Here is an 11,699-nt window from a genome sequence, read left to right on the forward strand (position 1 = left end):
ATGCAGGTGTCTTTTGCCTGCACTGAGCACAACCTGAAGAGCCGCAGCGAGGATCGACTCTGCGGCCTTCGCACTGCCCCACCACCAGGGGGAGGCAGTGGGGGAGGAGGAGGTGGAGGAGGGAGCGGCCAGGGGGGCAATGGCAACTACATCCCCCAGGGCTCATCCAAGCCCAGGGACGTGTCAGGGTCGCGCCCGGCCCCTCAGGGCCATGCCCACATGAAGGAGGCCATTGGACGCCACAGCAGTATGAAATACAGGTGAGCAAGCGAGGGTCCAGACCCCCGTTCAGGGCGGTTGGGGGTGGAGGCTGGGCTTCAACGACACCCTAACTGAGGCAGTTCACATTGGCACAATGGTATCCGATTGCATGAGAGGACTTGAATAGGTTCTCGTGTGGTGGCAGTATAAAAGCTGGTGGCAGGTTGACCCGCTAGTGAGTGATAGATTATCACGATGAACAAGCGAGACAAATCGTCTCCCTGGAACACGCAGCTCCTGTTACCCGGGAGCACCTCATCTCTCCTGGAGAGGCTTCTCTCTCTACTCTGGACACAGGCCAGCCTGGCCCCGTTTCATTGAATTTCAATCAAACTCTTGAGTGAGATAGCAGATTAGTGTCCTTTTCGTGAACGGGGTGTTTTTTTTGTTCTTCTTTTTTCTTTTTTTTACAACTTTGTAAGTGGCAGAGAAAGCTTGGTGTATTTTATGGAGCACCAAATTTATATTGCCTGTCGTGGAGATCACATTTTAGATTCATCTTGACTGGGACTATACTGTAATATTGATTGAGCTGTTTTATAGTCATATGTTGGAATCAATCATGAATTTAAATTTAAAGATACTGAAAGGAGAATAATAGGAGAATAACTGAATTGATTTGTCTTTTATAAGAATGGATCCAACGTCAGAGAAGTTTCTAAACCGACCCAGTGTGTGTTATCCTGACTGGAGGAAGAAAATGCCCCATAGCTCAATCCTGACACCATTATCCTCACTCAATTAAGTTTTCGTTTTAAGAGGCTGTTTAAATAGAGAATAGGCACAGAAGGAAATGGGGCTGTCACAATGCAGTGTTCTTTTTTGTTATGCGCACATTCATTTAATTGGATTGAGGATTTATAACCAGGTTACTGTTTTGTCTTCATTGGATTTGTCTTCAATCAAGGAGACTGTATGGAATATGGCCAGTGGTAACACCCAGCGCATCTTTAGTGTATCTCTTATTTAAGGAGCAGCAGGCAGCTCTGTGCCTTATGAGTGCCCCCTTACCCCCCCCCCCCCCACACACACACACACACACACACACTTTTTCCTGGGGCGTCGGCACCACAGTGAATTTTACAGGCCTGTGGATGACAGACCGCTCTGCTCTCGTTACTTTCTTTATTTGAATTAGGAGACCCATAATCATTTTGTCTTTGCAATTGTGACTCACTTATCAAAAACGAAAGTCGTTTTTTTTTTTACCCCTATCTGTTTCAGTTTGAAGATGCAACTAAAATAACATTGTGATAATTAATCATTTCATCCGGTCACAGTTGAAAGTGAAAATCTGTCTCCTTTACTAGTTGACAAGCTACAGAACATGACGTTTGAGTAGAAATGTTTGAACCCTTTCCCTCTCAAAATATAATGTTAATGCACGACTAAACTGGTGCTCCTCTCGGTTTAGCACAGTCATGTCTCATGTCTGAGCAGGGATGTCCTCTGATGCGTGGTTGGGGGAGCAGGCAGTGATGGTCCTGGCTGTGTCTGGGGGAGCAGGTAGTGATGGTCCTGGCTGTGTCTGGGGGAGCAGGTAGTGATGGTCCTGGCTGTGTCTGGGGGAGCAGGTAGTGATGGTCCTGGCTGTGTCTGGGGGAGCAGGCAGTGATGGTCCTGGCTGTGTCTGGGGGAGCAGGTAGTGATGGTCCTGGCTGTGTCTGGGGGAGCAGGTAGTGATGGTCCTGGCTGTGTCTGGGGGAGCAGGTTGTGATGGTCCTGGCTGTGTCTGGGGGAGCAGGTAGTGATGGTCCCGGCTGTGTCTGGGGGAGCAGGTAGTGATGGTCCTGGCTGTGTCTGGGGGAGCAGGCAGTGATGGTCCTGGCTGTGTCTGGGGGAGCAGGTAGTGATGGTCCCGGCTGTGTCTGGGGGAGCAGGTAGTGATGGTCCTGGCTGTGTCTGGGGGAGCAGGCAGTGATGGTCCTGGCTGTGTGTGGGGGAGCAGGTAGTGATGGTCCTGGCTGTGTCAGACATGCTCCTGTGACGTCTGCAGTGTGAACCCTGTTCACATGCCCTTCACCCTGTGGGACCCGTGGGTGGGAGATGTGCTGGTTGATGAGCCAACTCCCCCTATCTTGCCTTCCTCCTTCTCTGCATGTTCCCTAATTGCCCATGCTAAGTCATTAGTCTGGGCATTCATTAGAATGAGGGGGGCTCTTCTCCAGCAGGCCACTGACCCCCTCGCCCCCTCCAGCCCCCCCCCCCCTCCAGTCCCCCCCCCCCACTTACCACCCAACCCTCCCCCCCTCACCACCCTCCCTCCCTCCCCCTTCAATGCTCCTATGAACCATCAACTCCCACACTCAGTCTGCCTCAGTCCTACTCCACCCCAAGTCAGCTCTCTCCCTGTCTGCCTCTCCGTTTTTACATTCCTGCCTCTCTCTGTGTCTGTGTCTCTCACTCTCTCCATCGGTCTGTCTCTCTGTCTTACTCTCTTTCTCATCATTGTGTTATCTGTCTCTTTCCATCGGTCTCTACCCCTCCCTTCATCAGTTTTTCTCCCTCTCTGTCTTTCTCTCTGATACACCCTCTTACTTTCCCCTTTTCTCTGTCAACACTTGCGGTGCATTGCAGCATTCTCTGCACGCTAGCTTTAACTAGCTGTTTCGTTCATAGAAGCGGATATTTGGCAGTGTAATATACTGTAGGTTTCACGTGGTTTTAAAACATATTCATTGTCAATTGTTCAATTCTTGCCACAGTGTGTATACCTCTGAAGAGGGTCTGTGGACTGATTCTCTCAAATGTATGTTAATCATCCTGTCCCAAAGACACACTCCAACTAGTGATCTCTCCTGGGGGTTTCCTATCCTGTATCTAAGTCCTGCTGAGATTAAGAATGATTAAAAAGCCTTGTTGCTGCAGTCAGTCATTCTGTCAGAGAAAAGCAATGTTCATCCAAACCATCATTGAGGATAGTCTACGATTAAAAGGCACTTATTCGTAAAGTGGGGAATGGGGTTACTAATGAGGTTATGGGTGTTACCAGATGACGCACATAATTGCAGAGAACGAGTGCGTGTGCCTGTGTCTGTCACTGTGTTGGCACAGCTGCATCTCTGAAAACGCATCACCCCAAGGAGCTGAACGTACGTAACCATCTGTAGATATGTTTCCTACGAGTGTCTCAGGTGAAATCTAATTGCGTACGTCAGCAAAGACTACAGTGCTGACTGCGAGGTGAAACAGAACGACGAGTGTGCATTGTGTCTGTGCTCCTGTGCTGGTGTGTGGAGCGGACGAGCCCCTAAAATCACCTCGCCGGCGCTTATATGATTTATAGGAAGAGACAAAGTAGAGGAATAAGAACACAGGAGGCCATACATGCTGTGTGAGGAGAAAAGAACATCTGGGCTTCTACGTGTGCATGAGTATGTATTAATGCACGCATGCATGCATGCATGCATGACTGTATGCAGATCTGTGTGCATTCGAAAGCAACGTTCCTATCGAGCGTGAACGCCAGCAGACCAGCCGACCGACCAGCTCCCGTGTCCTATGAGCATTCGTGTCAGGTCTGTGTTATCTGTGGGTGTGCGTGTGAATGTGTATGGGTATGTGTGTGTGTGTACCTGTGTGTATGTGTGAGTCTCTGATCCCCCCAGAATCACAGATAACAGCGCTGCGGACTGCAGCACTGCAGAGTGAAGGGTGGTGGGGGGGGGGGGGGGTGTGGAGGGCGTGAGGGGGGGGGCAGTTGTCACACATAGCAACAGTGACACTCAATCTCAGTTATGTAGTACCAAAAGGAAGTGTATGACACACTGTATATAAACTACAACCCTGCTTTTACACTATATCTTCACAACCTCTCACCAGTCTGTGTCTTCCCATTTAGGAAGATTCCGAACAGTTCAGTTTCTAAATATCACTCCTCAAAGTGACATAAGGCCACTGTTTACGCTACACAATATGTCCGCAGCTTAGGTGTATAGGAAGCAATTAATCGAATATACTGTAAGGTGCCCAAGTATCTTTATGTTCAGCCTTTTACACGTGCCTAATCAATTACCCATGCACTTTGTCGAAACCAAATAAACACACACATTTCGCGTCACCTGACTAATTCGCAGATTTGCACGGCAAACACATGCAGAGTAGCACACATATGCACAAATCTAAAAATAGCTCTGGCCAGGCAATGAAAATAGAGCAGGGGGAAAATAAAGCTGAGCTCGTCCGCCCGGATCTAAACGCTCTGACAGTCTGTCTCTTTCCATCGGGCTATTTGTGGCGGACACAGGCAGGCAGAGGGGCGAGGCGCTGGAGATGAAAAGACGACGAAGCTATGAGTTCCGCTGCAGTTCCGCTGCCTCCCCAGCTGGCTCCCGGTCTAATTAGGATGGAGCAGAGCGCGTGGAGGAGGAGAGCAGAATCTCCTGCTAAACAGACCCCATGGTCGGAGAGAGTCCTCTCTGCCTGCTCTCTGTTCCAGCTCAGCTGCCCTGCAGTGGGTACATGCTCGGATGTGGCATGCCCATGCAATTAAGGACTGAATATGGATAAGCAGTTAAACCACCCACCCCCCCTCATCGCATTGCTTATTATACAGTACATGTCAACCATGTTGTAGGGCACAATGCCCTCCAGTTGTCCGAGGGACGGTGTATTACTCTGAACTGTGATGTAAGAAAAGTAAAAGGTCAATATGTTTAACAGTGGCTGGGCACTCTGTTGTTACGGATGATTTTATCAGGGCCAGAACAAAAACCACTTAGCAAGATTGCACAGTGGGTGAAAATGCTGGGCCTCATCGTAGCTGGTATTAGTGTGTCATAGCCACACATAATGAAACATAATGTACAGCTGTTGACATTGACCTTAGCTATAGGGGATACTGGATAGTCAATCCTGTGCCGACAAATTGGAGACTCCAAACTCAGAAAGTGCAGTTTGGAGTTTTTAGAGAAGGTATAGTCATGTCCATATTAATGTGCTCCTCCTTGAACCCTTCTTTGTTTTCCCCCGCCTCCGTCTCTCTCTCTCTCTTTCTGTCTCTCTCCGTCTCTCTTTTTCTGTCTCTCTCCGTCTCTCTCTCTCTCTTTCTGTCTCTCTCCGTCTCTCTCTCTCTCTCTCTCTCTCTCTCTCTCCGTCTCTCTCTCTTGCTCGCTCTCTCTCAGAAACCTTGGGAAGTCGGGGCTGCGTGTGTCTTGCTTGGGGCTGGGTGAGTAAAGCTGGTTCCCAAACTCCGCCATAAACATCTTTGAAAAATGTATCAGGCACACAGAACAGCTCAACCGGACTCATTGTCGATCTGTCTGTGTCCATTTGTCTGCCTGCAGGCACCTGGGTGACATTTGGATCCCAGATCTCAGACGAGGTGAGGCCCAGATGTTTCCATGTCCTCTCTCTCTCTCTCTCTCTCTCTCTCTCTCTCTCTCTCTCTCTCTCTCTCTCTCTCTCTCTCTCTCTCTCTCTCTCTCTCTCTCTCTCTCTCTCTCGCTCTCTCTTCCATTATTTCTGTCTGTCTCTCCGCCCCCCCCCCCTTTCAATCCTCCTTCTTGCTTTTCTCCCTTTTTCTTTGTCTTTCTCAGTAGCTATCTCTCTTGTCCCCATAGACGGCTGAAAACCTGATGACCATTGCCTATGAGAACGGTGTGAACCTCTTTGACACGGCGGAGGTGTACGCCTCGGGCAGGTCAGCTCCTGCACACATCCCCCCCTTTTCTGATCGATACCGCTCTTTCATCTCCCCTCTCTCTATCTCGCCCTTACCCTTTCTCTCTGACGCCATTCATTACCTATCTCTCTCTCTCCACAATCTCTCCACACGTGTTGTTGTTTGTGCGTCACTGTTTATCCGGAACGTTGTCTTTCCCCTCTCCGCAGGGCCGAGATCACCTTGGGCAACATCATCAAGAAAAAAGGATGGAGGTGATATTACTCATGTGTCTAATGTGACTCAAGCGCATACGAACAGTTGTCTGTCTGACCGCGTCAGATTAAAGCTTTTTAATGTTGTTCATAAGCACAGTCTGCACAGTGACATATGGGGCCTCTTGTTCACATGCAGTTCAGTTCTTAACCTCTGTGGATAACAGCATGTTTCAGATGCGGTGTCTGATGACGTATGACCCCCCTCTAACCCCTCTCCTCTCGTGTTTGGCAGACGCTCCAGTTATGTGGTCACTACGAAGATCTACTGGGGTGGCCAGTAAGTAAGACGCCAGAAATAACATCCAATTTTCTGTCATTGTTCTGGCCTTTGTCAGACAAAGTATTGTTGGGATTGTTCCCATAATTATGTACTTTGTCACCCCCACAGGGCAGAAACGGAGAGAGGGCTGTCTAGAAAACACATCATCGAAGGTACAGAAGAATGATCTCGCAGGACATTATGTGATTGGAATGGGTATGGGGGCGGGGCGAGGTTTACGTGATTCATGACAATGAATATAAACTATCTCTGATGCAGGCCTGAGAGGATCCTTGTCCAGACTCCAGCTAGATTATGTGGATATTGTCTTTGCCAACCGTAATGATGTCAACAGCCCCATGGAAGGTCAGTTACTCTTTATCAGCACTATAAGATGCATGGTTGATGTTTCTGAATGTTTCTGAATCTGTGTTGGTATGATCCCTCTTGTTATAGTTAGATGTCTGTCAAACAGCACCACACAGCCTGCCTAGTCCACTATTAGTCAGCTCAGTTTCCTTAAAAAGCTCTGAGAATGAGCATTGTTTATATATTGTGTTGAACTACTGTAGCCTCTATAGTGCATGTGTGCCCTCTACAGAGCTTCATGGCCTTTAACGTCATACGTATGTTTGTTTGCAGAGATCGTCCGGGCCATGACCTTCGTAATAAACCAGGGAATGGCCATGTACTGGGGAACCTCTCGCTGGAGCGCCATGGAGATCATGGCAAGTTCCTCCCCGTCTCTCTCTCTTTTTGGCACACCTTCTGCCCGTGAGGTCATATTAACACCTGCTCTCGTCTCCTGATGACATAAGGCCCAGCGAGCGGCAGTGGGGGATGCCCACACTAATGGCGTTGTTCCCTCTCCCTGCCCCTAGGAAGCGTACTCTGTGGCGCGCCAGTTCAACCTGATTCCACCCGTGTGCGAGCAGGCAGAGTACCACTACTTTCAGAGGGACAAGGTGGAGGTGCAGCTTCCTGAGTTATACCACAAGATAGGTCAGTCACAGTACCACATGACCGGCGTCATCGTTGACTGTCCAGCCCGAAGCAGTAAACATGTACTCTCTCTCTCCAGTCCTGTGAAGTCACTTATCACATGAGGATCTCTCATGTCAGGCCCTGCTTAGATAACCCGAGAGTGGAGGGACGGAATAGAATCCCGCCCGGAGATGTTTTATTAAGTTTAATATGACTCACACGTTAAGTTTTTTAAACTAAACATGACTAAAACATGACGTCTTTTTTCACAACGGCCTCTCTTTTTGTTTCAGGCGTCGGGGCAATGACCTGGTCTCCCCTTGCATGTGGGCTGATCACGGGGAAATACAGTGAAGGTGTGCCTGACTGCTCACGGGCATCCATGAAGGTGAATTCTGTCATGAGGGCAGAGGAAAAGGGTGGGGGAAAAATTCTGTGGGTTGGAAACACTGTCTTTTAAAACCTGTGTTTTCTGCCCATTGCGTTTCTGTGACGGACTCAGTTCCATCATTAGTGTGTGATTTCCCCTGAAGGGCTACCAGTGGCTGAAGGAGCGAGTGAACAGTGAGGACGGTCGCAGACAGCTGGCCAAGATCAAGGAGCTCCATCTGCTGGCTGACAGACTGGGCTGCACTGCTGCCCAGTTAGCCATAGGTACGATTCTGTGTGTGTGTGTGCATGCGTTCACGTGTGTGTGTGTGTGTGTGCATCCGTGTGTGCACTGCTGCCCGTGTGTATTGTACACTTCCAGTTATCAACACTTCTCCACACTAACGATTTTTATGTTGGTATTTTCGATCCAAGCCCAGTTCTGTGTGTTCGTCTCTAAGCGTCCGTGTGTGCTGCTCTCTCTCTGTTTGTTCTCCAGCGTGGTGTCTGCGCAGTGAGGGAGTCAGCTCGGTGCTGCTGGGAGTTTCCAACACTGAGCAGCTGGTGGAGAACTTGGGTGCCCTCAGGGTAATGACGCACCCCTGAACTGAACATCGCTCTGACTTCACTCTGCATTGCATGCTCCTCAACCACAGCTCGTACAAACTACTAAGTGAAATGTCCTATAGTCAACCGTGAAAAATCCCCATAATTTTTTGTATTTTATTATTATTAAATTTTTTCATAGTAACTGTTAAGTTGTTACACAATAGACAAAGTAGCACTGAAGCATGCCAAGCACCTCTGTACCCTCTGACTGACAGACTGCTCCACCCTCTCCAGGTCCTGTCCCAGATGACCCCTCAGACTGTCACAGAGATCGATGCGCTCCTCGGAAACAAGCCCCACTCGAAGAAAGAGTCACGGGCATGAAGAAACAAAAGAACAAACAGCGAGATTAAGTCAGGGGAAGATGAGGAAAGGAGACGAGGACACAGGGGAAGGAGGCGTTTAGCCCTCCTGTATACTCAACGACTTGCATGTCCTCCCCGCAACATCGTGCTTCCAGTTCATGCGCGTTTCCATTCTGCGCATTACATTGTATCATGTATAAAACAAAAAAAAAGGAAACCTTTCAATGTGCAAAAACAAAGGTTAGGTTCTTATATATTACACATTAACAAGTCTTCACTGACTGATCACTGCTAAGAAGAGGGCGTGGCCATCAGGTTTCTGTCTTCCCAAGTGACCAATGAGACAGCTGGAGAAGGCGAGAGTTGATGGGGGAAAGATGGAGGGCCTGTAGTTGTCTGGAGGACTGCTCAGTTGCCTAAGCAAACGGGACCTTTCTTTACCAAGAATGACGTTTCTTTTCTAGAAGACCGAGGCCCTCTCACTTGACTGTAACTGAGGCTGCCGTAGTACACACTGTCCCTGCAGCGGCCTGTTACTGTAGTCTCTCTGAGGTTAGGTACCCAGCAGAGAGCCAAAGGTTAGCGCATGTGTGTGGCCTGTCATTTCCCCTTCGTGTGCATGTGACTGGCCTGCCAATCTGTGTGCTTTAACAGCAGTCTTCCTTTGCCTCCTCGCTGTGTAAACTGTGCGCATGTCCCTTTAAGAAAGAAACAGCCCTTTCAGGGCGTCAATGTGGCATGGCTTTTGTGGTTTGTGTAGATTTGCTGTGCCCCTGTAAGCGGTCTCATTGCACTAAATGGACAAGCAGGCTGATCTAGGGTACGCGTTGCTGGGCGCTTTAGTGTCACTGACTGCCTACAGCACACTGCCAAGTCCAACTCCATTAGCCTATGTATTATCCTATATTCTATATCATACAATTTTGGCGTTAATGACAATGAAAATCAAGGCTTCTCCTTGTTCTCTTGGAAGAGCTGTTTATTTCCCTCTAAGAGTATAGACGGAGTGGAATGATGAAAATATATTTTCAACCCAATGACAGACAGTTGGTAGAACAATGTATGGTGTTTTGTGATGCTAGGTTTTTAGCGAAACCATATAATATGTCATTCATCATTTTCCATACTTAGAAAACATTATTCTGTGGCAAAACGGATATGTTCAACCCATCTAGCCTGTGGATTCTACTGTAGGAAGAGTTAAAAGAGTATTAAGGACTCTTCTAGAGTTTTCTCTGAGTAGAACGTAGCATTAGAGAAATGCAGGGTCACTGCACACACTGTCAGTCAATGAAACCGACTCACATGTTAATCGATTTGTAAATCCAAAAGAGTATTTCTATCTTTCCTAAAAGATGCAACAAATGCACAGGATAAAAGGGTAATCAGGATTTAGACTGGTGGAATGAAATCCTGTTTTTGGAGTCATGGTTGTTGAGTTTGAGATTATGAAATTCAACATACTTTGTGGCACAGGTCACAGTGGTAAGATTAAGTGTGAGGCAGATTTATTTATTTATTTAGTCTTCTATTGAGCAGCCTGGACACATACAGTAGCTGTGTAGCTCTTTATTTTTTAGAAATTGTCGTTTTTCTTTTCCATATGGAAACAATATATTACTGCCTCTTGGTTTTATTTTGATCTATGTCATGTTAACTTTGTCATGTTTCAAGAGCCTCTTATTTTTATCTCCTGTAGGTTTTCTGGAAGTGAGTTCTTTCATGAGTACCTGTGAATTTGAATAGAGGAAGATTCGTCCCATTATTGTTATTTCCCATATTGATGAGAGCAACCAAGTGTGTACTGTGTTTTTTGATACAGTTAAATGTTATTAATGTTAATATTAATTTGCGTATGTAAATACTCTACTGTTCTTCAGTGGATTATGAAAAATGTTGACTTCATGTTTGATTCATGTGGAAAGATTCTTATATTAACTGATCCAATAATATTGACGCATCTATGTTAATGTGATATGACTGACAGGATCATAGTTGACAAATGCCCATGTATATAAATACTTCAATCACTCCTGAAGACTGTAACTTTGCCTGCATAACTTATATTTTATTGTCTTGAAACAAAAATGAAAAAAGAGAGAAAGAAGCCTTGTACTGAATGTATCATGCTTGCCCTTAAAATACCAGAGAAAACTAACTTACTTTAACTCCCATGTCTTTTGTAGATATTCTTTATAAGCAGGTCACACAGGCCAAGCTGAAATATTTAATATAGATATACAAATACACGTGCACACACACCCACACACTCCCACCACACATGGACTCATAGCTACTTTGAGTATTACAAGATACCGGCGCGGTCATAGGTGCAGACCGTTTTCCAGGTTTGCGGATAACATTTACATTGCTATATTAAGAATACATTGTGAGTGCGTTTTCAATCATGACCAGTGACCACAACCCTTCCTCTGTATTCCTCCTGGGCACTTACTTTACATGAAATGAGCTGTTGAGTCAGCCTGTCCTTTCTGTCTTACACCCACTATGTGCTTTACGTGTTTGCCCACTACATTTCTACTGTCTATCAGCAGTGTCTGTCACCTCCTCATGCAGAACTGACTGTGCCCTTCTGCTTTCCTACCATGTTGAAGTAAACACACAGAGACAGCTGGAGGTCTGACCTTTACGGAGAGAGAGAGAGAGAGAGAGAGAGAGAGGCAGAGCAGAAGTAGGAATGTATTAATGCTGCAGCACAGATATGACTTGCACACTAAAATTTCAATGTGTGACAGCCTGCTAGGTAATAATCAACGGTGGTTTTAGAGTCGAGATCATAAAAGAGCACACATGCATTTTACATAGTGTATTATTTGTCACTAGAGCCATCTAAAATCGAATGTTGCCGAAAATATGAGTGGGACTTTTGATACTCTACAGATAGTGAAAACTCCACCCACCGCGGCTCCCCAAAAATACAAAACGTGCGAGCCTCCTCCAACAACTTACTGCGGTTGCGTAAACCCTCCCACTTATTTCTATAAACAAATCGTACTTCCGTTGGTGGTCAT

At 47.0% G+C, this 11,699-nt stretch overlaps 1 protein-coding gene across 1 annotated transcript; it reads left to right on the top strand.

The window, feature by feature from the left end:
- Positions 1-9,089, top strand: LOC136962743 (voltage-gated potassium channel subunit beta-3-like). Its single transcript, XM_067256604.1, has 14 exons — positions 1-260; positions 5,385-5,428; positions 5,547-5,584; positions 5,823-5,902; positions 6,094-6,138; positions 6,374-6,418; positions 6,530-6,573; positions 6,680-6,766; positions 7,043-7,132; positions 7,286-7,402; positions 7,678-7,772; positions 7,918-8,038; positions 8,253-8,341; positions 8,597-9,089. Exons 1-14 carry the CDS (start codon positions 1-3, stop codon positions 8,684-8,686), a joined length of 1,245 nt encoding a protein of 414 aa, XP_067112705.1. The 3' UTR covers positions 8,687-9,089.
- Positions 9,090-11,699: the final 2,610 nt, after the last annotated feature.

Source organism: Osmerus mordax, chromosome 19, assembly GCF_038355195.1.
Source record: "Osmerus mordax isolate fOsmMor3 chromosome 19, fOsmMor3.pri, whole genome shotgun sequence".
Classification (NCBI taxonomy): Eukaryota; Metazoa; Chordata; class Actinopteri; order Osmeriformes; family Osmeridae; genus Osmerus; species Osmerus mordax.